Below are 25448 nucleotides of genomic sequence, written 5' to 3'. Positions count from 1 at the left end.
TCTTTGAATGTCATAGAGGATTTCTAACACATGTTCTCTGGACCTGGTCACAAGAGGAGGTTCCTTTCTGTAATTTAATCTACTCCAGTCATAAAGACATTCTTAAGTCTGGAGAAGCTCTAGGTCTCTGAGTAAAAATCATAAAAGTAGTTACTCTGCCCTTCTATTCTTTTTATTCATTTCTTCACTTGATCTTCTTAACAACCTCATGTGATAAAGCAGGATATTTTTATTGTGCAAATTTTATAATTGATGGATAAGACTTTTGGAGAAGTCATTACTTGCACAAGCATACACAGCAAAGGAATGTTAAAGCTAGGCCTAGGACTCTTTCCACAGGGTCAATGGAGCCAAATTTAGTGCACATTACAATCACCCAGAGAGACTACTAAAAAATTTAGATTTTGGAGTTCTTCAAAGGTCTAGGGGTGGGCCCAGAAATAGTGCTCCATGTAATTCTAAAGCAAGGCTCAGTTTTAAAAAACACTCACATGCACACACACACACGCACACACACACACACACACACACACACACACACACACACACACACTCGTGCATTATCACAGGCCAGCAAACAAATATAGCCCCCAGCCATTATATTCTTAACTACTCAACAGGGAAGGATGTTCACCAGAAAAAGTTCAAGATTTTAGTTCAAATCCGTATGTTTCATGGAATTAATATGATATTAAGGCAGATGCTTAAAATAATCATCTATAGCATATTTCCTAGTTTGCATCATGGGATAATTCTCCTGGGCATGCAACTGTATCCGTAATGTTTGTATGACAATCACTTGAATTCATTAATACTATTTCTCCATTGATTTAAACATATTAATTAGGACAAAGCCCACACCACGACTTGAACCCTTGATCTATATGCACAGTTTAATAATCATTGTACCATAGTGATTAGAATGATTATGGGGATACTGTGAAAAATTCATTTGCTGCAGCTAAGCCAACAACTTTGAATTTGTGTTGAAAAACAATTACTGAGCTTAATTAGGAGCATATAATGATGACAGCAGTTATTTCAGTGACTGACTCCAAAATTAAAGAGAGCTGGCAAACTAAGTGCTGGATAGCCTTTGCATTGAAAACGAAAGGGAACACAAAGGTTAAAAGACCATGTAAGACAGTATTACAGTGCTGGCAAGGAGAATATTCGAGGCTTCAGATAGGCCAAAAAAATAATAGTTTTCTCCATTTTCTTCTTCTGAAATTGAGAACGAGAGGCCGAACAAATTTCTCTAGAAAAAAATTTGGCAGATAGTTCAGGCAAATGAAATATACTATTTTTGACTGTTGTCTTTCAAGTTCCTTTATTAAAATGAAGTTGAAGTGCACAGGAATTGGTTAAATAATTTAAAAGTGACAGAGTTTGTTCAAAACCTCTAGATGATTTGATATCTGGTCAATCACTTCTCATCTTTAATAGGGTAGAAGATTACCCAAGTCCGTATATCTTTTCTACTGTTGTAGATATTTGCTAGACTTTTTCCACGGGATGTTTCAGAATACTCCTAAAAAAGTCAATGACATTTGGAATAATGCTATAAAATGTCATTCCTTTCTTACAGTTAGCTACCTCTACCAAAATAAGGGAAGAAACTGCTAAGCTGGCATAGACCCTAAAAAAAATATGATTTGGAAACTGGCTATATTACATAGGAAGAGGCCACTCACTTGTTTTTCTGACTGATTATCTTAATTCAATAGTTTAAAATATCTCTTTTCTTAAATGCTTTATATGACTACACACAGCTTGTGCCTTAGAAATGTATCTGTTTAAGTACGTAATATTCTTATTTCAAAATGTCTGATTATTTTGATGGAAGTTAGGGATTGCAAGGTGGGGAAAGTGAGTCCAGTTAAAGATAATTACTGGCTATTCATTCATCTTAAAATGACCAAATACAATTTCTAAAACATCTCATGTTTCTCTGAAAATAAATGTAACTGTTAGGTCTTTCTGATACTTAATTCATGTACAAAAATATTGTTGCCTAACAGGTAACCCAAGAAACTTTTTGCAGCCTAAAATAAAAACGTCTCAAACTGCGTTTGTTTTTGTTAAGGTATACTTTTAGTTTGGCATTTCTAAATACTGTTGAAATATTTCTAAATACTGCAGAAATAATGAAAAATATTCAGTATTTCTAAATACTGTTGAAATTAATTTTCCTAGTAAGAGACTAACAGAGACAATCATGTTCTAAAGTAGCCTGGTTATTTTTGTTTTGTTATCAAGCTCAAATTGGCATTGTAAAATCTTTGCTGGCTTTCTTTGTGCCATTTCTAATATATTTTTCTTGGATTTCTATGTCTAAATCATTTTTGACATTCAATTTTGCAGTATCCATTGTGCGTGTTCAGGTATGGTATATGTTATTTGAAAAGTTGCTAAAGGAATAGGGCGGCCAGGTTTATTGACTGAATGTCTACTTTTTATTTCTTATGTCAAGAGTTCTATTGCCTCTTTGTACACATTTGGGTGAATGTTCATAATTTGTAAAGAGTAGAAGATCTTAAAAATAACCTAGTTATTGATATCACAGAGGTCATGAAGACAATTATCTTCAATGAAACTGGTGGGATGTATCCACATATAACCATGTTTTGTTTCATTTTAACAGTCTCAGGAATTACAGGTGCATGTTGTTTAACACAAGAGTGGTCAACTCTGTATATTAGAAACATGATTTGATTTTTTTTTCCTTAAAGGTGGAAGCAAAATGGCACAGATATTGATTTTACCATGAGCTATCACTACAGGTTGGATGGAGGCAGTTTGGCAATCAGTAGCCCCCACACAGATCAAGATACTGGCATGTACCAGTGCCTGGCCACCAACCCTCTGGGAACAATTCTGAGCCAGAAGGCGAAGCTCCAATTTGCATGTGAGTGTGTGGGAAAAATCTATAATCTTTATGTTTCTAAAAATATATTTTTATTATAATCATAGTCGAAAAAATCCAGCTTTGCCAATCATATGCTCTTTGAGAGCAAATATGAATTTATAGAGGCAAAACGTTTTAACAGTGTGCATTTTGTGAATTCAGACTCCTGGGGATAGCTGAAATCTGTTTCAAAAAAGGAAGGAAATATCAGTGTTATTGTATTTTGTGAATTATATTTAGAAACATCTCTGAAATTTCCAGATATACATATTAAGATAAAGATTATATATATTACTTTTTCCTTTTTCTTTTGCATTGGGTATTAGTATGCAGAGCACACAAAGCAAAAGCTGAGGGCAGAGACGTCTTTTGGGGGAGGCAAGTATTCTCCCAGGAAAAGTGATCATGCATCCACAGTTTGATGTAGGTGGAAATAAAGTGGTTGCCAAAGGCAGACTTATATTAACTGTAACAATGTCCAGCTGTGTCACAAAAATGTCATCCAAATAATTACCTTGGTGACATTTGGGGACATTAGCAGATGAACAACAGACATACTGCTCCTTATATAGTTTTTATGTAGTGTTTCCAGGGGCTGAAATGTTTCATATTGGATCCAGGGAAAGCCTTGTTTGAAAGTAATTACATCTGTTGATATGGATGAAGTAGAAGCCTTAACTGTCTCCTTTTGTACCCCCTCCCTGACCCAATCCCTACCCATGTCCACCTCAGAGGATATATCAGGGGCCAAAGAGTGAGAAGCTACTCTTTGCAGCCCTCATGAAAAGGTTTATGCTTCTGTTACGTTGAAAAAGTAATCATTTTGAAATTTAAAAAATAAAATATATGTCCAAAGCCCACCTTGTAGAAATACTTTAGTCATCACTAGATGACTAAATATATATAATATATATATAATATATATATAAATATATATAAATTAACAATTGGGTCTTTCCCATTGCACGTCTTGTGTTCCAAATATGCCTTGTTCTACACATAGTTCCCCTATGTTGACCCTTCTGGGGATGGCATTGTTTCTGAATATGTATATAAACATATTCAGAAATAAATACACACACATATGTATATATGTATATATATGCATGCGGTCCTAAATATACACACATTATACATACGTACATATACGTATGTAGTCCTATGTATACACACATACACATGTATACATACACACAAGCGTTACTAAGTGTATCTGAATGTATTTATATCTGCAGAAATCAAAGGATAATGCAAAAGATTAGAGAGCTAAATGGAATCTGAACAAAGGCTGATGGCTGCTTGAACCTTACGGTAAAGATAAACACAATACTTGATTTCTGCATTTCAGCTAAGACCAGCACTTGGAAAAAAAAAACCGGAAGCAAAATACTAATAAGAAACTTATTTTACAGAAGTAAACAATTGCTCCATAGACTTTCAATGGCCAAAATAATTATATCTCCTACGTGGATAGGCGATAACCCTAGAAGATACACATGATTTGGATCAGATTGCATAAGAATAAATTTGACTTTCTGGCAAAGGAAAACACATACAGCACATTTATTTGCTATACTCTGGAGTTTCTCTAAAGCTATGGATTCTATCCATTCTTGAAAATAACTAAATACCTATGATGAAAATTAAATGCACTATGCTTTACACAGCCATCTTTGCTCCCCTTCTTAAACAAAAAATATATATTTTTAGTCCCCTACATTATTTTTTCTCACCTTTTTTCTGCTTTTAAAAATATGTGTAACTAGAAGATTTTCAAAGTTAAATCATATTTTCCCTTTGCTAAAAAAAGAGGAAAGGTTTAAATTAAGAAATTGTATGCTTTCAGTTGGATGAATGGGAAAATCAATTCTTCTGTCCTTGCTGACTTTGTCTCTTCCCAAAATTTTCCTTTTTTTGAGTTGAAGGTGTGTGACTGTTGATCCCTAAAATCGTTTCTATTACTATTCATGCAGAAAGAAGAATGGCCTACATCCATTAACTGATCTTTCTCCTGCAGACTTAAAGGATCTTATGTTCCAAGTCTTAAACTTGAAAACAAGAACAAAAACAAAAGAAGAACCACATTATTCTGCCTTTTGTGTCCAGTATCTGTAGTGGTCCCATGCCTGAAACATTTCCTGCTAGGTCCATGGAGAGATTTGGTCGAGCGTAATTATCTCTTGAATCAACCGTAAACAAAACCAACACATTTTAATCACCTATAAAGTATCTCCCTTCATTTCCTGTATTACATAAGCACTCTCGCCACCATACTTAAGTCAGTTGTTCATTCCAAGTAGTAACTAACTTCTTTTCAAAAGGTGAAAATGCCAGGTCTAGCTTTGGCACTGCTATTATGCAACTCTGAGTGGTTTACTTTTTGTACAAATGAGCACAAAGATCTTAAAGATGAATCGAAAAGTGTTGATAGGGACTTCCCTGGTGGTACAGTGGTTAAGAATCCGCCTGCCAATGCAGGGAACATGGGTTCGAGCCCTGGTCCGGGAAGATCCCACATGCCATGGAGCAACTAAGTCCACATGCCACATCTACTGAAGCTCACATGCCTAGAGCCCGTGCTCCGCAACAAGAGAAGTCACTGCAATGAGAAGCCCATGCACCACAATGAAGAGTAGCCCCGGCTCACTGCAATTAGAGAAAGCTCGCACGCAGCAAGGAAGACCCAATGCGGCCAAAAATAAATAAATAAATTAAAACATCCTTTACAAAAGAAAAAAAAAACAAAAAACAAAAAAACACCATAAGTCAAGACATAGACCATGGAAAAAAGCAGAAAGCTTTCTATTTTTTTTTAAAAAAAATAGAAGTGTTGATGACTTACAGCCCAGAAGACTCCACTTACAAATTCTTTCTTCTAATCTCATTTAAGAGATACAGGATATTAATTTTGCAAAATAGGTTTTCTGAAATTTCATTCAAAGAAATTACATCTGTATCCACATGGAAATCTATGCATAATCTCATTAATATGGTTACTCTTCCAAAATGAGAGGAAGGGAAAGAGAGAGGTGGAGAAATAGAGAGACAGAGAGAAGAGAGGCAGAAAGAAAAAGAGAGAACATAATAGAAGAGAAATATCCAATTGGGAATTTGTTTCTCTATGAAAACATCCTGAACATCACTAATCAGTAAAGAAATACAAATCAGAGCCAGAAAATGCTGCTTCACACTCATTAGGATGGCTATTATTTTAAACACACACACACGCAGAAAATAACAAGAGCTGGCAAGGATGTGAAAACATTGGAATCCTTGTGCATTACTGGTGCGACTGTAAAATGGTACAGCTACTGTGGAAGACAGCATGGCAGTTCCTTAAAAACTTGAACGTAGAATTACCACGACACAGCAATTCCACCTCTAGGTAAATGCCCCAAAGGATGGAAGGGACTCAGGCAGGTGTTTGTATACCCATGTTAATAGTGGCATTATATATAACAGGTAAAAGGTAGAAAGGACCCAAATACCCATCAACAGATAAATGCATTAACAAAATGTGGTATAAACATACAACAGAATATTATTCCACTTTAAAAAGGAAATTCGAAAATTCTATTACATGCTATACCATGTATGAACCTTGAAAACATTTTCCTAAGTGAAATAAGACACACACAAAAGGATATTTATTGTAGGATTCTATTTATATGAGGTAAGTAGACTAGGCAAATTCCTAGACATAAAGTAGAACAGTGGCTTCCATGGATTAGGTGAAGGAAAATGGGGAGTTATTGTTTAATGAGTACAGAGATTTAGTTTGGATTGATTAAAAAATTCTGGAGATGGATGGGGATTATACATCAATGCGAATGTACTTAATGCTAAAGAATTGTACACTTAAAATGGTTTAAATAGTAAAGTTTGTGTTATACATATTTTACCACAAATTTTTAAAAAGTGATATCATCAGAATTCAGTGGAATAAAAGTAATCATTTCAGTTGGCTTTTTTTCCTCCCAAAATTATAAAAAAAAAAGAGTAAGTTTTCCTTATTACGTATCTGTTCTGTTTCTTTGCACAGAAAAAGTAGAATCCAAATGCAAGTCTCCAACCAAATGGAAAGTTTCTAAAGTGCAAGAGCCGCACCTTCAACTTAATTTGAGTTCTCACCACTACCTTCATAAATTTTCAACATTGTCTATTTTGCTAGAAAGGCTTTTGTACCTTTCTGAACATCTCAACAATGGTGGTCAAATGCTAATATTTTCAATACAAACAGATCTGAGTAAAATTCTATCTTTGTAAAACAACCAGTAGTATGATATTAGGTCACCTCTTAACAATATTAAGCCTCTTTTATGAAATGTATACAATGAGAATTACAGCAGCATCCAAAGGACAGTGAAATGGATTAACTGAGATTAATGAATGTGAAACCCCTGATCCCTTATAGGCACTCAGGAAACAGTAACTCTAATTCTTCTTTTTATATTTTCATTTTCTCTCTCAAGTTGGCCAAACATCTACATATTTCAAACTGCTACAGTTACTTATAAAAAAATCTAGTTTACATTTTAAAACTTTCTCCAGACCAGCTGTTCCCTTGTTTTCAAGACTTTTAGGTATTTGCAGTATATTACCTTTCTTGAACTGTGGAACAGCCATAAGAGGAAGATGCTATTGTTGTCCCCATTTTACAGGTTAGAAGCCTGAGGCTCACTGAGATTGGGACTTTTTAAAAAGTATATTGTTAGAGAACCAGTTGTAACTTGAGTATAAAAGTTCAGATTCTAAAACTTATGGCTTTTGTGTTAAGGTATTCAGTCCTTTTCAAACACTGCCCACACAAATTATGTGGACCTTCTTTCTTTATTTCATTTGCTATTGGTATAATCATTGCTGAAAAAGTAAGCCATATCTGTAGGACACTAACCTTCACAATAAGCCTGGTGGTAGATGCTGTTGGTGCCGGGTCCAGTTCCCTTTTAACGGTCAGTGGGCCCAGCTGTTAATGCCCACAGCTGCCCCTGTTCTTCAATGCAGGCCCTAGAGCTTCCCATGGGGTCTGGATGAAGCTAGACAATAGCTGAGGCACCTTCTTGCTTAGCTCCTTCCCTTGCTCTATTCAGTTTCCATCCCTCCATTTCTCCTGGGAGTGCTTCCTCAATAAATCAACACCCTGAATCTCTGCATCAGACTCTGCTTCTAAGGAACCCAAAGTAAGATAGACACTAAACATTTAATATAAGATAATTGATCTTCTTATTGACAGAGAAATTGGGTCCAGAAGCCCTAATATGAATTTCCATAGGTAAGAACAAAGCTATACATCAAAATAAAATTGTGTCAACAACTCTGCTTCCTACCAGTTGGCAGTCAATTGTATAGTCTCACTTTGACCTTCAGAACAAATGAACTATGAACAGCCTTTCAGTACCTAACTTATCCATGGGAGAGACTCTGTAGGTAAATACATCTAGATAATTGATGACTTTTGTTTGCAACTTCTGTCCTGATGTTCAGAAATTCAAAAGCACCCTTGGAGTTTATATTAGACTCAGCCTGTTAGAGTCTGCCTCACTTTGAATCATCCCACCATGAAACCATCTTGAAATGCAGCCCAAATATAAAAATACTGTTATGAAAAATCCTCCTAAATCAAATTTGTCTTTAACCAGCCATGTTACTCAGACAAGTCAGTCATGTCTGTGGACTTATCAAAAGTATGTTTTGAACTATTTAATTGCAAAAGTCTCCTTCAGTTCTTCCACATAAGATTCTGTCATTGCAAATTCTCAGATAGATTCTAATTTAAGCTCTTCTCTTCTTCCTCTACCCAACCTCAACCCTAAATCAAATTCAGCAAGTGTCTAGTCATCAAAAGCTCCTGTTATCACCCTGGTATTCTTGAATGATAACACCAGTTTGACTTTACAAGCTACACTCGTAGCTGCTTTGAATTTCTTTTATTTCTCAAGGACTTTGGTGGTAAAGGTTGAATGTAGACTTCTTCCTTTCATATGTATGTTAATGAGTTACTCTGTACTTGTGTGAGAGAACATTGCATCTGTCATTGCTGCTTAAAATGTCATCCTTGAGTAAAAATGATAGGCATTTTGAAAGAAATCCATGATTTCACTGAGCTGTATTTTTTTTAGACAGTCATAATACACAACTCTACCAATGAATAGATCAACATTGGGATAAAAGTTACTTATGAATAGGGCTTTTTTGGTTCTGCACTATTTAAAATTTACTCACAGATACCATTTCACATAAGTTTCTTCCATTATTGCTGGGGCCTCCTAGCCTAGCTAGACCGAAGCTAGACTAGTTGAATAAATGAATGGTCATTTATTTATTCACCCACCAAGCAACCAGAAAACACCTTATTTATATGCATAAAGCACTGTGCTAGGGACTAAAGATTAAATGATAGATAAGAAATAGCTGCTCCCTGTCTTCACAGAGCAGGCAGGTGAAATCTTGAGTGCAAGAAAAAAAAGGAAAGAAATTGCTAGCATTTGCATAGTACCTATTATATAGCAGGCACCGTTCCGACCTTTTTATGTAAATTAACTTCAATGAGCCTTACACAACAACCCTATGAAGTTACTATAATCCCATTTTCAGATGAGCAGATTGAGGCCACAGAAGAATTAACTAACTTGCCCAAAATCACACACATAATAAGTAGCAGAGTCAGTATTCAAACCCAGGCAGTCAGAACCTGGAGTCCAAGTTCTTACAGCCCACTGTACCTCCTCAAAAAAAGCATCAGGTGATGTGAGATGTAACCCATAAGGGAGACCAGAGAAGGAAGTAGTAAAGTTTGTCTGGATTGGACAAAGGGCAAAGGAAGCCTTCCAAAGGCAATTGGGCTTGAACTGAGCCTTGGAATATTAGTTTGTGTTCCAAACACAGAAAGTAGGTGGAGAACATTCAGGTTGACAGGAGAGTGAGAGGAAATGCAAATGCAAACAAGTCTCAAGCATTAGAGAAAATGAGAGGGCAATCGCAAAAACCAGGCCAGGGTACCTCGAATGTGAAAGGCCATGATTTAGAAATAACTGGTTTTCTAGGACAAGGCTGAAACATAATTTGGAGCCAGGTATATCCAAATTATTTCCAAGCTTAATCTACAAATAATGGAATGATTGGGTGATATTAGGAGATGCCAGAGAAACCTGCAGAACTCCTTCATATCATGAAGCTTTTAGGCAGAGGTACCAGGCATGAACTGCTTATGTTTGAAAAATATTCCCCATTCAGTGTGACATTGTGCACAGGTGTGAATTTACATGTAAAATGGAGGTGTCAGTAGTACCCACTTTATGTAGGTTTACTGTAAGGCGCAAATACTTATGATTATATGTAGAGCAGTGGGTAAGGGCACCTGATATATTGTTGTGAGTTGTTGATGGAGAGCTTGGCAGAGGTCTGTCCACGCAACTATTAATAGCCCAAGTTTGGGACTTCAGTACTTATCCTATAAGCAGTGGAAATACTTTGATGTTAAGAATTTTGAAGTTACTTATAGAACGTTGTTTGAAAACGCCACATACTTTTCCCCTTAAAGATATTAGTCTGATAAGTTAATGATATTACTAATGTTATTAAAACCACGGTACACATATTTAGGGACGTTCCAAACCTCATTTCTAACACTTGTAGGATGGGGTTAAGGGATTCTTGCTCGGTGTCACAGGGTTGATTTTAGGTGGCTCAAGGTTAAAATGCAATAATATTTCATTTTAAAGGGCTATAAACATGCAGGCATTTACAATCACCATAATTTTTTTTCCAGAGAAATGCCAAGGATTTTATATCTGCAATGCAGTTCATCTTTATTCTATACCTGTAAGCTCTCCTAAACCATGTTTTACAGATGAAGAAATTAAAGAAATTCAAAGTGGGGCAACTATGTTACTTGCCCAAGGTCACCAACCTACCACAGACCTAGAATTTCTCACATTTCCATCTGAAAATAATATTTAAATATACATTTATTTGTAGATAGAGGAAGTAAAACAGAATCCACATGAATCCAAAAACCATAGTCAGGGCTTCCCTGGTGGCGCAGTGGTTGAGAGTCCGCCTGCCGATGCAGGAGACACGGGTTCGTGCCCCGGTCCGGGAAGATCCCACATGCCGCGGAGCGGCTGGGCCCGTGAGCCGTGGCCGCTGAGCCTGCGCGTCCGGAGCCTGTGCTCCGCAACGGGAGAGGCCACAACAGTGAGAGGCCCGCGTATCGCAAAAAAAAAAAAAAAACAACAAAAAAAAACCATAGTCAGAGAACAACAGAAAAGGTCTCCAGGTAAAAGTAATGATATAAAGGCCTTTGGCTCTTTCGAGAAGGATTTCTAAGATATCTGTGTATTTGTGGGTGATGTGTATTTTTATTTCTGTCTCTTGCCCAGGGTCTGTACAAGCATGAAAAACAACAACAAAAACCCTCTCACGTTTAGAAATAAATTTAAAAATCTTCATTGGGTACTGATGAATTCAGAATGTCTTTAATATTTTTTCATATATAAGCAATATAAAAATAGTTATACATGATCCTGAAGATATTGTGACAAAGTGCATTTATATGTGAAAAGCAAATTAAAACCCAAGAGAAGGGGTTTTAAAAATAACACTTAAAAACGCATTTGGAAATTGTAAAGGCTCTGATAATTGTGAAGTGTGTGTTAAGTGGGTAATGCGTATCTAATTATAAATGTAAATGCTAGATGGTTTTTAGCCTTTTTTTTGTACATCAGAAAAGTACCTAAACAAAGTGGGTAAAGAAATATTTTTCTTTAATTTATTAAATAAAAGAAATCTGATAAATTAGTATTGATTTTTAATGATCATTTTGGAAACAGCACAAAACAATGTAGCAATGGATTTAATATTCTGAATTTATCTGAATGTAATAACCGTCAGTGGGTATCATAAAAAGGAGAAGAGTTTGTCTTCGCTTTTAAAAATAATTTAAGCCTTAAACAAATGGACTCAGAGCAGCTGCATGGTTGAATTACAGCAAGCCACTGTTATTTTTATTTTTTTCAATCAACAGCAGAGTGGATTATCCAATGTTTTAGCCTCATTTTCTCTTCATCATCACTGCTGGACATCTATTTATGTATCTTATCAGAAATGATACTTTTTAAAAATGCAGGCCTTCTCTTACCCCTCACCTCTGCTCATATTCAGCAGGGCCTAGTCTTTTTGGTCCATTTGAATAAAGTTGTACATTTGAGCTGCACAGGCAAAGAGTTAGGGTGGGAGAAGACAATGTTAGAAAGTAAGGTGTTCATCCGATCAAAACTGAGATTTTCTGATTTGTAAAACTGAGAAAGAAACCCAAAGTTGAAGTGCTTATTTATTACTCTTATGCCATCTGACAAATGATTTTGAGGTAGTTTTGAACATAGCCTGTAGAGATTTTGCTTTTGAGATTTATAAATTTGGTCAGGAATCACAGCAAAATTTTTATTTGTACTAAAGAATCAGATGAACTATTTTCTGGGGTTTATTATTAATGTGTTACCAAAATAGCAGACTAGAATTAAATGTTTAAAAAGTAAATTCAAATGATAAAGAGGATTTGGTGGCAACCTCTGGAAATGTTCATCATGTTTTAACATATTAATTTATATACAATCTTTTCCAAGAAGTAAAACACATAGAATAAAATTATAAAACGTACATAGATCAGTGAAGCAGTACTAAATCAGATTCAGAAACAGAAAACTGGGAACACTCCAGAAGGCCCTCCCCGGTCTACCCTTCCTGTTACTACTCTCTCTCTCTCTTCTCCACTATCTTGACTTGTAAATATATAATTAAATATTGTCTTTTTGAATTTTATATGAATAAAACCATACAATATATATTCCTTTGGGTCTGGCTTTGTAGCCGACAGTATTTGTGAGATTCATCCATGTTGCTGCGGGTAGCTGTAGATCATTAATTTCCATTGATATATAATATTTTATTGTACGGATATACTACAATTTATGAATGACTTCTACTCTTAATGGAAATGTGGATTGTTTCTAGAGGCAAAGATGAATAATTCTTTATGAATAATAATGTATCTATCTTTGGTACATTTGTGCATACATTTCTCTGTTGTATATACCATAGTGTGGAATTAATTATAGGGCCTTTAGGTATGCATATTTACAACTTTAAAAGATAACGCCAACTATTGTCTACAGTGGTTTTATTATTTTATCCTCTTACCAGCAATGTTTTTTTGACAACACTTGGTATTGTCAGTCTTTTATAAATTTTAGCTTTTGGGTCGGATATGTAAGGGTATCTCATTTGGGTTTAATTTACATTTCCTGATAACTAATGAACTTGAGCACCTTTTACATGTGTATTGGCTACATGCAAAGCCTCCCCCACTTTAAAAAAAATTTAAATCACTTTTCTATTGAGCTGTCTTTCTTTTTCTTAGTGACTGATTCTAGATATGAGTACAGTGTTGGTTTTATGTAGGGAAATAGTTTTTCCTACCTTGTGGCTTGCTTTTTATACTCTCTTAATCATGTCTCTGATAAACAGAAATTTTCAAATTTAATATAGTCCAATTTATCATTGTTTCCTATATGTAATGATGCTTTTTGTAAAAAGTTTTAGAAACATTTTTCTGCCCTGATTAAATGAAGATACTCTCCTATATTATCTTCTACAGTTTATTGTCTTGTCTTTCATATTTAAAACTGCAATGCACCTGGAAGTTATTTATTTATTTATTGGCATGGTGTAAGGTAGGTTCAATATATATATATATATATATATATATATATATATCTTCATAGGGATCCAATCGAGCCAACCAAGATATTAAAAATGCAGCCCTTGCCTCACAGTTCTATAGTGCCAACTCTGAAGGTAATCAAGCATGCATACCCACTGCTTGGGACTGCATTTAGGCTCTCTCTTTTCTCTTCCATTGTTATATTTGTCTATCTTTGTGCAAATGCCACACTCAATTACATCAGTCTTATAATTAGTCTTGATATCTGGGAGTTATTAAAATAGATGATATGTATTAAAAATGAGGCTCAATTTGTAAGCTAAAGGGGAAAATATCTCAAATAAATAAAAAGGGGATAAAAATTCATATCATAAAGTCATATTCAATTACTAAACTTGAGCTTTGCAGTGGCCAAGGCAAAAAAAGGATTCATATCTTTCAGGGGATAAAAACATGCCAATTGTTCCTATAAGCATAATCGCTCTGACTCTAGAACCTGAGAGAAGCTTCTCTTGTGAATCCTCAAGAGCAAAGTGGGTGATTCAGTGGATCACATCCCCCTCACAAACCTGCTCTAATGCTTACAACATTGGATTTCTTACGGTGCCTTCTTATATCACATCTTAAAAATAATAGCTCATATTCATTAGATACTCCTTAAGCCTCTTCCATAGCATTAGTTAAGAGGCTTCCCAAACTATGTGCCTAGTTTACTGTCACTGTAGCCAATGTCACTATCTCTATTTGCAAGTCTCACCAACCTCTGGCTATAGTTGTAACACCACCACAATAGGTCCACTGCACAGGCAATAGAAATGAGTTGCTGAATTTTTCAAACTTCAGGTGAATCCAATGCTTGCTTTACTCACTTATTATGTGGCTTTTCTTGGTGGAAAGCTCACAAAGCGTAACTCAGTCCAGAGGTCCTGCCTACCTATTTCAGAAAACTAGGTTAGAATATTTTTCCCGGACATTTCTTGGTGTGCTTCCATAAGCCTGTGCATTTTCCTATACTTCCGAGATTGATGGTTTGGGAAGAAAGTTGTTCTGCTTCCTGAACTGGTGGTGTTACATTTATGTTACCCCCTTCTCCATTCTTGTAGGTGCCAGGGAATGACGGGAATTTATAAAAATAAGGCACATAAACATTTCAAGTTTTATGATACTGAGTACATCCTCTATGATGGATGCTTACATATATGTTCCTAAAAGGAGGTCACAACCTTCTCAACAGTTCTTTCTAGCTCAAGAGGATAATTTAGTTTAATCCTTCAAACTACCATGTAACACAGAAGCTACCATTATAAACCCAGTTTTATAGACGAGGAAAATTAAGAGAAGTGGAGTAACATGCCTAGGGTCATTAGAAAATAGTGTAGGTGAGATGTAATGCAAGAGGTTCTTGAAGTTATAACCCACTTCCCTAATCATTCAACTAGTGCTTGTCAAATGTTAATTTAATATGCATACAAATCACTTGGGGACCTTATTAAACGAAAGTTCCGTTTCAAGAGGCCAAAGGGGGGTGCCAATAGTTTAAGTTTCTAGCAAGCTTCCAGGTGACACATACGTTGCTGGCCTCAATACCATATGGAGTAGGAAATACAGTCTCAAAATAAGACTTATGTTAGTGCCTAAAGACAATCTAATAGCAGCATATAGAGGTTAACCCAAGGTGATATAAAAAGGCAGCTATGATATGGTTTACATAAATCCAGGGGAAAAGCAAATGTTAATCTATATTTCCAAACTCTAAGATGGCCATTAACATATTTATTTCCACATTCAAATAATGCATATTTATTGAGCACCTACTATGTGACAAACACAGGTGGAAGCAGTGAGCAAAGTAAATTCTATTTTCAGTGTTTGTGCACGTGCTCAAATATAACTATAGACTTACTTTAAAAAAATATCAATGCCTTTGGAATATAGAACAAGAAAAAATGTGTTTGAGTATCAACCAAAACAATAGGTTTTCAAACTATAATCCCATCAGAAATTTCTACTTATGACATCAGAAAATGAAAATGAGAAAGTCTAGATCTACAGGCATGACTTAAGGAGTCAACTGCTGGGTGTTTCCCCACCTATTTGAGAATACTTAAGTTGACAGATCTACTTTCACATGCATATTAATGAGTTGGTTTGCATAAGTTAATTCTATTTTATGTATGGGGATTATATAACCCTCATTTAATTCTTCCAGAAATCCCATCCATAAGAGCTACTAGAGTTTATCTTACTAGGGTTCTATCTCGTGAGCACAAAGGATTTACTTTAATTATTTCATCAGTTTTAAACAAAAGTAATCAAATGTAAACAACTGTGCTAGGGGGCTGTTCCTCCCACCAGTTGCCTCTCAGCTTTCTGTTTTTGTCTTTGTACTGTTCTCAGGATTCATTTAGAAAGTAATCCTAGTGTTTTCATTTAAAAAGGAACAAAATCTGGCTGAGTGAAACATCGAAGTTTATGACATTTCTTTTCGGCACGTCTAGCAGGTTTAGGGGCTTGACTATGGTTATTAACATAAATATTAAATATTAATAAAAGGTAAAACGTATCCAGTAAGCCAAGCCCTGGGAAAAGCAGTTCCCAGGCTTGCTTAAATTCCCACAGCAAGTGTGTGGCAGAGCCAGGATTTTAAACCTGGCTCTGACTGACAGCAGATGTCAGGCTTTCAACACAAGCATCCCCAGTGGCAGGTGTCCTAAAGAAGCATCTTACTGCCTGTGGTCCCGGTTATCTCTTCTCTGCCCTCCATCTCTCTTTCTGTGCTTAACAAAAGGAAGCATCAGTCTGTGATGCTCCGAGTAAGTGTCCCTTCCCCTCAACTCCATGCTCTCCCAGCAGAAGTGGAGAGGATGTTTCGACAAGACCCTCCACCATGCATCCCCAAGCACATATCCTTGCCCCCAGATTTGCCTTAACATTACCATCTCTGATATGCTGGGCCGCCACTGCGCTGTACATAGGGCACTGTAATAAGCCTAGAGTTCCAAGGTCACCCCCTACTGCCCAAACCCTCATCTACACGTAACTCTGCTTGTTCCCATTTCCAACCCCATTTGCCAACCCTCCCCCAGCTGCTAAAATTCTTCCCTGGACTTGATGAAACCAAGTCAGTCATCAGCCAAATCCTTATACCCTTAACCTTTGCTGACTTCCTCCTCACTGGGTTGCATCAACTGAAATTTGGCTTTCATCTGAGGATGCTGCTTCTCTTGTATTCTGCCATACTTGTGACTATTTTCTTCCAGGTCCTCTTTTTCTTAATATTTTTATTTTATATTGGAGTATACTTGATTAACAACGTTGTGTTAGTTTCACATGTATAGCAAAGTGATTCAGTGATACATATACATGCAACTATTCTTTTTCAAATTCTTTTCCCATTTAGGTTATTACAGAGTATTGAGCAGAGTTCCATGTGCTATACAGTAGGTCCTTGTTGGTTATCTATTTTAAATATAGCAGTGTGTACCATGTCATCTAACTACCCAGTCTGTGAGTGAGGATACAGTCCCCATTTTTACTCAATGCCACTTCTAGATGACCTTCCTCTCATATGTAATGCCCCAGTCATTAGGATCATGGCCATTAGACTATGCTACCCATGTTGTCTTCACGTTCTCACTCCAGATCATCCCATCATTCCTTGGAGACTTTACCTCCTAGCTTATTGTTAATTTCATCAAAACACTCTTGTCATATTCTTGGCCATTTCATCTTTCACTATATTCAGCGTTCAGTATTCAATAACTTGATTTCTCAGTTCCTTGATTTTTTATCTTCCATTGACCCTGTTCATCTCTCCACCTTAGCCAAACGCCACCCAGTCAAGCTGACTCCAAAACCTTGTCACTATCTGAAATGCCAAGCTTCACCCATATCTAATTTTCAACCTTCCCAACTCTGAAACACCACCGGACGCGCAGGCTCAGCGGCCATGGCTCACGGGCCCAGCCGCTCCACGGCATGTGGGATCTTCCCGGACCGGGGCACGAACCCGCGCCCCCTGCATCGGCAGGCAGACTCCCAACCACTGCGCCACCAGGGAAGCCCTGGAACACCACTTCTTAACTATCTAGCTCACTGCCCCTATTATAGTCCATGGATTCCAACCACGCTTCGATTCATTGGGTCCTATATTAATCCCAACAACTACCCTCTGTCCCTCTCCCACCCCTTGTCATCATTCTGTTTTTAACCAGACTATATTCCCTGATTCACCTTTGAAACCAGTTTTTTCCAGTTACCCCTGACTCAACTGCCCATTTCTTCCTTCAGTTTATTCATCTGGTGAAAACCTAACCACGGTGAAATCCAAAAGAGAATTTTCACCAAGAGAAAAGTCCAACCATGACAACTGGTCTCATTTTTAATTCATAAACACTGACATCAAGTGGGACCTTATTGTCACTTAACATTAACATAAGGAAGGGAAGTAATCATGAAATTCAAAGATGTTACTGTGTTGTGTTTCTCTTCCCCCACAAAGTCTTCAAAGTCTTGGCCTTTTTTGTTTTAAATCTCACAACCTATCCCCTCTTTTTAGACATCACCCAGCTTGCCTTTCTCTTTAAATACATGTCATCACCCTCTTTCTGTATTGAAATTCACTTTTCCTGAGTCTGACTGTGTGCTGTCCTCCAAGGATAAGCATACAGGTGTGTGATTTTCTTTTTGTGTGCCTTTTCCCTCATTAGTAGTAATCAATAATAGAATGGTCCAACTACTTTCTTTCTCTAAAGTATCTGGATTTCAGAATTCTCAAAGTTTGATAGTAATGATCTTTCTTTTAAAATTCAAGTCTCCTGACTAAGATGCTCATTTTACTTCTGGGGAATAAGATTTTGGAAATGTCAAACTACAGGTAAAACTGCATGCAAAGAGGGCTTCTTCTTGTCCTCGACTTGAGGAGACCCACAGAGACTGGTAAGATGCATCTCTGAGAACCTCCAAGTTGGGACATTCTAAATCCTGTTGATGTTTGGCTCAGTCCAGAGCGTAAATAATCTTCTCAGGGCATCTCCTTAACAAAGATTCCCTGTTGGAAGAAGGCATTGCTTGGATAAATCTGGGAAGTCAGATGCTTAATTTCTGCATTTTCTCCACTGGACTGCTAAGTTTTATTTAGAGACAGGTATAGAAATGGATACAATGTGGATGGTCTAATCTAATTAATCTATTTCAAGCATTCTCTTTTGTCAGGTGACAAAACCCCTTCAGCATCAGTTCTCACACCACCTCAGCTAACCCACCCCAGCATCGTGATGCCATACCCTTTACTCTTATATTTCTGAAAGCAAGAAAAGGAATGTTTATATATATTTTTTATTCTCTTAACTCAGTAGTGTTGGTCTGCACAAAACTGAGATCTTAATAAATACTGAAGTAGGTTTTCACTCTTTTTCTTAATATAAATAGACTTATTGATGTTTATATTCTCATAATTATTATATTTTGAAGTATGGCTTTGTGTTTTTATTCCTTTTGTTTTAAATCTTGGTATAAATGATATCAGAGTGCTATTCCTTTTGCAACTTTTTTTCCCCCTCTACACTAAGTTTTAAAATTTAGTCATATTTCTACATGCTGGTTTCCTTCTTTCTTTTTAACTGTTGTATAGTATTTCATCACATGAATAAAATAAAGTTTATTCTATTTCTATGCAAGGATGGAAATAAAAATTTAATCTTATTTTTCAGGAACAATATATTACAAAGATATTTTCATATATTTATGAATTCATTTAACTTGTTTTTATTGAGCTACTATCATGTGTCAGACACTCTATGATATTTTGAAGGTACAGTGCTTGACAAAACAAACGTGTCCTTGGCCATGATGAGTCTGTGTATGTAGTGGGAAAGGGAACATCTAAATATATACATAGCATAAAAGCCTTAATAAATACTTGAAGAAACTCTGAGAGACTAAAATGTAGAGGTTATTTATTGGGGGTGCAGGAAAGTAGGACTCAAGATGTATGAAATCTGTGATGGATGAAAACTAGAGTTTATCCAATATCAGTGATACATTGTGTTTTTTATCCCTAATGCTATAATAATGCTGTTAAACAAACAAGGAGAAAACCCCTGTGGTATATAGCAGTAAACCTTTATTTTTGGTCACAAGTCTTTGGGTTACTAGGTAGTTTTTCTGGTCTCATCTGTGCTCACTATATACTGGGGATGAAATAAGCAGCTCTACTGATTTCGCTGGGTCCTTTCAGTCCAGGCTGGGGCAACTGGACTGACTCAGTTCTTCTGCACAGAGTCTCTTATGCTCCAGCAGGTTAGTCTTAGCGTCTATCATAGTGGATGGGTGGGGTTCCAATAGAAAGAGAGTGAGCAAAAGATTACAAAGCTATTTTGAAGCAGAGGCTCAGAATTGGCAGATTGTCACTTTTGCTGCATTTTGGTTGTAAGGCCAGGCCAGATTAAGCAGTGGTAAAGTAGACTACGCTTGTGATGAAAGGTCCTCCAAAGTCATATTTCAAAGAATGTGGATATAGTGAGAGGTGAGGAATTGGGGCTAATTTGCAAACACTCTCCTATAAATGATACAGGGGATGGCACTGAAGAAAATTCCATGTAGGGGGAACAACATATTTAAAGACTTAGAGGCTGAAAGGAACTAAGACATTCCAAACCTAGAAAAAAAAGGACATTGTGGAGTTTTTTGAAGAAAATGAATGGTATGAGAGAAAGCTGAAGTGGTTGGCAGGGACCAGGTCATGCTGGCCTCACTGCCCATGTTTTGGATTTTGAATTGTGTTCCAAGAACAATAGGACCCCACACAATTTTAAGAAATCGATTGCATGATCTCATTTTCAGTGATTTTATTATCTAATTTAATCTTTTCATGATTTAATAGATTATATAATCTAATTTTTAATTAAATTTCTTTGGCTAATATGTGTGATAACATATAAAAGACTGTAATTATGCAAGTGATGAAACAGTTTGGGAAGCTATACTGTTGTTCAGATGTTATTGAATAGATGAGGAAACCATGGGTGAGAGGGTAGCAAAGGAGAAGGAAAAGTGGAGATATTGTGGAGGAATTTGTGATGTTAATAATGTTTGCTGCTGGAGGGATATCAATTTTGAGGGAGAAGATAATATCAAAGATGGTCAAATGCATAGCTGTGTTTTTTATGAGTAAGACTGAAGAACTACTTTGAGGAAGGAATTAAGAGTTCCATTTTAGGGATGTCATATAGTTAGATGTGAAGGTCTGTATTGCATATAAATATTGCATATAAATATTACCTGAAGCCATAAGAGTGGTTGAAGTCACCAAGAGTGAAATTTTCAAAAGAAAGAAGAGGTCCCCAAAATAAATCCAAAATAATTCCAATTATTAGGCAACAAGGAATATAGATAGATATACAAACATTTTTAAATGGCTACATAGTATCGGATTATATGAACTTTACCATATTATTTTAAGTAACTGACTGTTAACAGGCTTAGTTAGACTTCATTAGACAGTGATATAATGACCATGTGTATTATATATTCCTTTACTCATTTGATCAATTATATCCTTAGAGTAGGTACTAGAAAGTTGAATTCCTGGGGAATGTTAAGTTTTACATTTCAAATGTGAATACAACTTGATTAACAACTCTTAAAATACAGTTATACTGAATTATACTTGCAGCATCACTGTGTATGTGGTTTCCTCAGTCCCTCTCAAGTGTATATATTGTTTAATTTTTCATGTACCATTTGATAAATTATATATTTTTGTGGCTTTAATTTGGATATCCTGGTTTATTAATAAAATTGAACTTTTCATGTGCAATTAGAAATTCAAAATTCTTTTGCAAATTTCCTACACATGTTCTTTGCCTAGTTTTGTATGGAGGGGTTCAGATTTTTCTTATTAATTTCCAGAAATTATTTATTCTAAGTGTATTAATACTTCTCTGTTACAAGCTATTAAAATATTTCAACTTTTATTTTAATTTTGCTTGTGGTATTTTTATCTTATAGAAATTTTAGCATGTAAAATTGATATTTTTGTAATTCATAGTACCTCTGATTTCCTTTAATTTTTTTTGTTTTGTGAAACATGCAAAAACATTTTCTAAAGACCAGGATTATAAAATTATTCCCCTCTAGTATCCTTGTAATTTCACTTATTACATCTAGATCTGTGATTCATCTAGAACTTATTTTTGTAAGGAGCTTGAGGTAAACACCTAGCTTTGCTTTCTCATTTCTGTCCTGTGACATTTTCTCATTTTCATTTATTAAATAGTCCAGTGTTGACAGAGCCCATTTTCCACTTAAAATCCAAGTAGTTATTTGCTGTGGAGGCAGTACAATGTAGTAATTAAGAGTAAAGACTCCAATTACCCTAAATAATTCCCTTCTGCCCTTATCCTGCCCCTCCTGGTAGAATGTAACACTGGCTGGCGACCCAGTAAACTGTTCTACAAAGCTCAAGACTGTACCACAGGGCGATATTTCTCCTCTGGAGAAAGCCTGTTTATCAACTAACAACAAACTTAAAAAGGCAGCACTGCCTAGATCTTAGTAGTTTTCAGTGCTTTATTCTTCCTATGAATAGGTCAGATACAAAGGTTTCAAAGGCAGCCATTAAGACCAAATGCAGCATCAAAACTGGAGAAAGTGAGTAAAGAGTTGCCCTTGAGTCCATTCCATCAATTTCATTTTAACCTGATTTATTTGGCTATATGTCTGTCTCCCTCTGCATTTCCTATATCAGCTTTATCACAAATCAGTCCCCTGAAAGTTGTATTGGAAAAGCAATATGTGTGATTGAGATATTGTTAACAACAAAGAATGTTCTGGAGAGCTGTTCCCAGAGCTGTTAGATTCTGATTGATAAAATTTAATATTTTGAAGAGAGAGAGAGAGAGAGAGAGAGAGAAAAGACTATTATTTCAATTCCTTTATTTGTTGTATGGGTAAAGTTCTTTTTATCTCCTCTACTTTCATTGTAGTAGTACGACTGAGATTCCAATAAATTATTGAATGCAATATCCAGATGTCCAGATTATTTTTTGGTGCTGCTGTTACTTCTTAGTGGGTGAGAGAAAAGATAGTTGAGGTTCTGGAAAAAGTGTCAAAGCTCAGCAATAAAATAAGGATTTCATTGAACAGAGAGTAATGAAATCACCGAATTTATTTCCCTTTCACTGTTGTAATGCAGGTAAATCTTGTTTCATATGCGTCACAAAGCTTGAACGTGCAGTGGCCTGGCTCAGGTGCTGCATGGTTTATGTGTGTGGGACTGGAAGAGTACTCATAAATACCTTTAATAAAAAACTGTGGGTTGAAGCAGCTTAGTTTTTCAAATAAAAGAAGTTTCATTTGTGTCTGGGGATCATAGCTGTTAAAAGTCAACTTTCTCAACTTTTCCCCCTAGTACCACTCTTCTAATATCGCTGGATGCCTGAGGATTTATATCTCCAGTTCATATTGACGCTCTTAGGTTTGGCTTTTATCTGCTTCATGGTGCAGTTATCTTTGTCTGGGGTACTTTCAATTTCCTTTCTCAGATCCTCTTCTTGGCTGTGTCACATAAAGATCAGCCAGGTTTAATCAAGATATTAGTCTGAAGGAGTGTTGGTGAACAGGTAGACCAGGGGTGTAAAGAGCCATGCAGTAAATACCTTTGATTTGCAGGGCAAGCTCTCTGCTGTTACAGCATGAAAGCAACCATATATAAACAAATGTGTGTTGCTGTGTTCCAATAAAACTTTATTTACAAAAACAGGCAGTAGACTGGATTTAGCTTGTGGGTCATCATAGTTTCCTGAGTCCTTGAAGAGACAGAATATTCTTTTAGATGCATTCTGCCAATGGGGATAGCTAACATTTATGGAGCATCTACTCAAAATCTCATATCATTTAGCAAAACTAAGAGGCAGGAAGTATTATAAACCCATTTTACAGATAAATAAGCAGAAGCTGACAAAGATCAAATAATTTTCTAGGACATGGTACAGGGATGTTTGAAGTCAGGCTCATCCTGGGACCCAAGCTTTCTAACCATTTATTCCATAATGCTTTTCTAATTAATCAATAGGAATGAAGATCCCACAAAAATCCATTTCGGTGAGATGTTTCCATGTGTGAATAAGTTTGTTTTTTTCTTTTAATCAAAAAAAAATGAAGTATGACATAATGCTCTAGCTTATTATTCACAGGATCTTAGTTTGCTATTATTGTTTAAATTTAAGTGTTTACATTTTTATCTGGAGAAAATTAATTATGAATTTACTGGTAGGGGAAAAGTACACAAGACTAAATACAAGATATGTAAAGGCAGCATGAAACATTGGAAAGTCAGGAATTTGGAGTTAAATGAACTGGCTCTATCATTTACAAGATGTGTGAGTTTGGGCAAGTTGCATTTTGAGTCCTAATTGTCTCATTTTTAAAATTAGAGCAGCACTGGCTCTATAGCTACATTATTTTCAAGATATATTGAATTACTAAATAGAGACATGCTTGTACAGATATATTAATATACAAAATCATAACAGCATAATATATAAAATACATAGCATATAATTAAATATATATATGCAAACATACACACACATGAAAGTATATGATGTATGTGAAAGTGTATGTTAAAAAGTTATGTCTTCTTTAGATGAGTAAAGAAAGTCTGAGTTTCAATGATCTAAACCAAAAATGCTTTGAATGTGAACCAAAATTTTAGAAGAAATTTTCACAGATTCTGAGGCATAAAGAGTTCTTAGCGGGTCATCTAGGCCATTCCTCTGTCTTTAGGCAGAGATATCCTTAAGCCAATGCAGATGAGATCCTGCCTACTTCTTTTAGAGAAGCAATTTAGTGAAAGTGCCTATAAACCCTTTGCTGATAGAAAGAGAACCTCTTGAATACAAAACTGACTCCCTGATTGTAAGTGACTCTGTGATGACAAGCAAGAGAACTTTTCAAAAACAGAATATCAAAACCATTTTTTGTTTTGGTGAGCCAATTGCCTTCCCTGCCTGTGGCTTCCAGATGGGGGTTCAGACTCAAAGCATCCAGAGGCTCCATCTGTACTTACTATGCAGCACAGCACCTCTTACGGTCCAGAGGTGAGTCTTAATATTTTATACCATTAACTATGTAGTACCAAAGGTGGATTCAGGGCAGATGTTTGATGTTGCAGCATGTTTGGGCTGCTGAATACCATCATGAGTTTCTCTGCCTCTCGTCAACATTTTAATAGTGGTAACAACAGCAATAAATTCCCCTTATTTGGTGTTTAGGTAATAACTCACTGAAAGAAAAACAAAAATTGATTTGTTTCTGTAAGGCAACATATTCTCTGCTTTATGAAGAAATAAGGAAACTGGCTGTTCATACTTAATGTGAAGTTTCAGAAAACTCCATGTGTGCCATGAAAAAGAAAAAAATGAGAGAAACATGGAATTCCCAAAGGAGACGAATCTCTTTGGCTATTTAGTTCATTGCTGCATTTTCAGCTTCTGGAGCAGTGCTTGGCAAAGAGTAGCTGCTTAATAAATTGGCAGATAAGACTTGTTTTAAATGTCTGTGGTATACTCTCTCTGTTTGCTTGACTTTCTTCAAGACCAGACTTCATGACAAGGATTTGGATGAGGTAGTATATTTGGAAGGTAATTTCAGGAAGCATGGTGAAGGACAAGGAAAGTATAAAGGAAAGACAGAAAACCCACGAAATGGAAGCTCAGGAGTAGGTTATCACGGTGGGCAACTATGGCTCCATACAGTGGGCCCCTCTGAGAAGCTGTATAGAACACACCACACGATTACCCCACCACAGGGCAAGGA

At 36.1% G+C, this 25448-nt stretch overlaps 1 protein-coding gene across 2 annotated transcripts in view; it reads left to right on the top strand.

The window, feature by feature from the left end:
• CNTN6 (contactin 6) overlaps positions 1-25448 on the top strand; it is a 304375-nt gene that overhangs the window by 154047 nt on the left and 124880 nt on the right. For both annotated transcript variants that reach the window (XM_067043597.1, XM_059075379.2), the window contains exon 4: positions 2733-2908. In XM_067043597.1, the coding sequence (XP_066899698.1) occupies positions 2733-2908 (176 nt within the window). The remainder of the gene's footprint in view (positions 1-2732; positions 2909-25448) is intronic.

Source organism: Kogia breviceps, chromosome 10, assembly GCF_026419965.1.
Source record: "Kogia breviceps isolate mKogBre1 chromosome 10, mKogBre1 haplotype 1, whole genome shotgun sequence".
In the NCBI taxonomy this organism is placed as follows: Eukaryota; Metazoa; Chordata; class Mammalia; order Artiodactyla; family Physeteridae; genus Kogia; species Kogia breviceps.
Note: the sequence above shows the minus strand (reverse complement) of the source record. Positions and strands in the feature narration are given on the sequence as shown.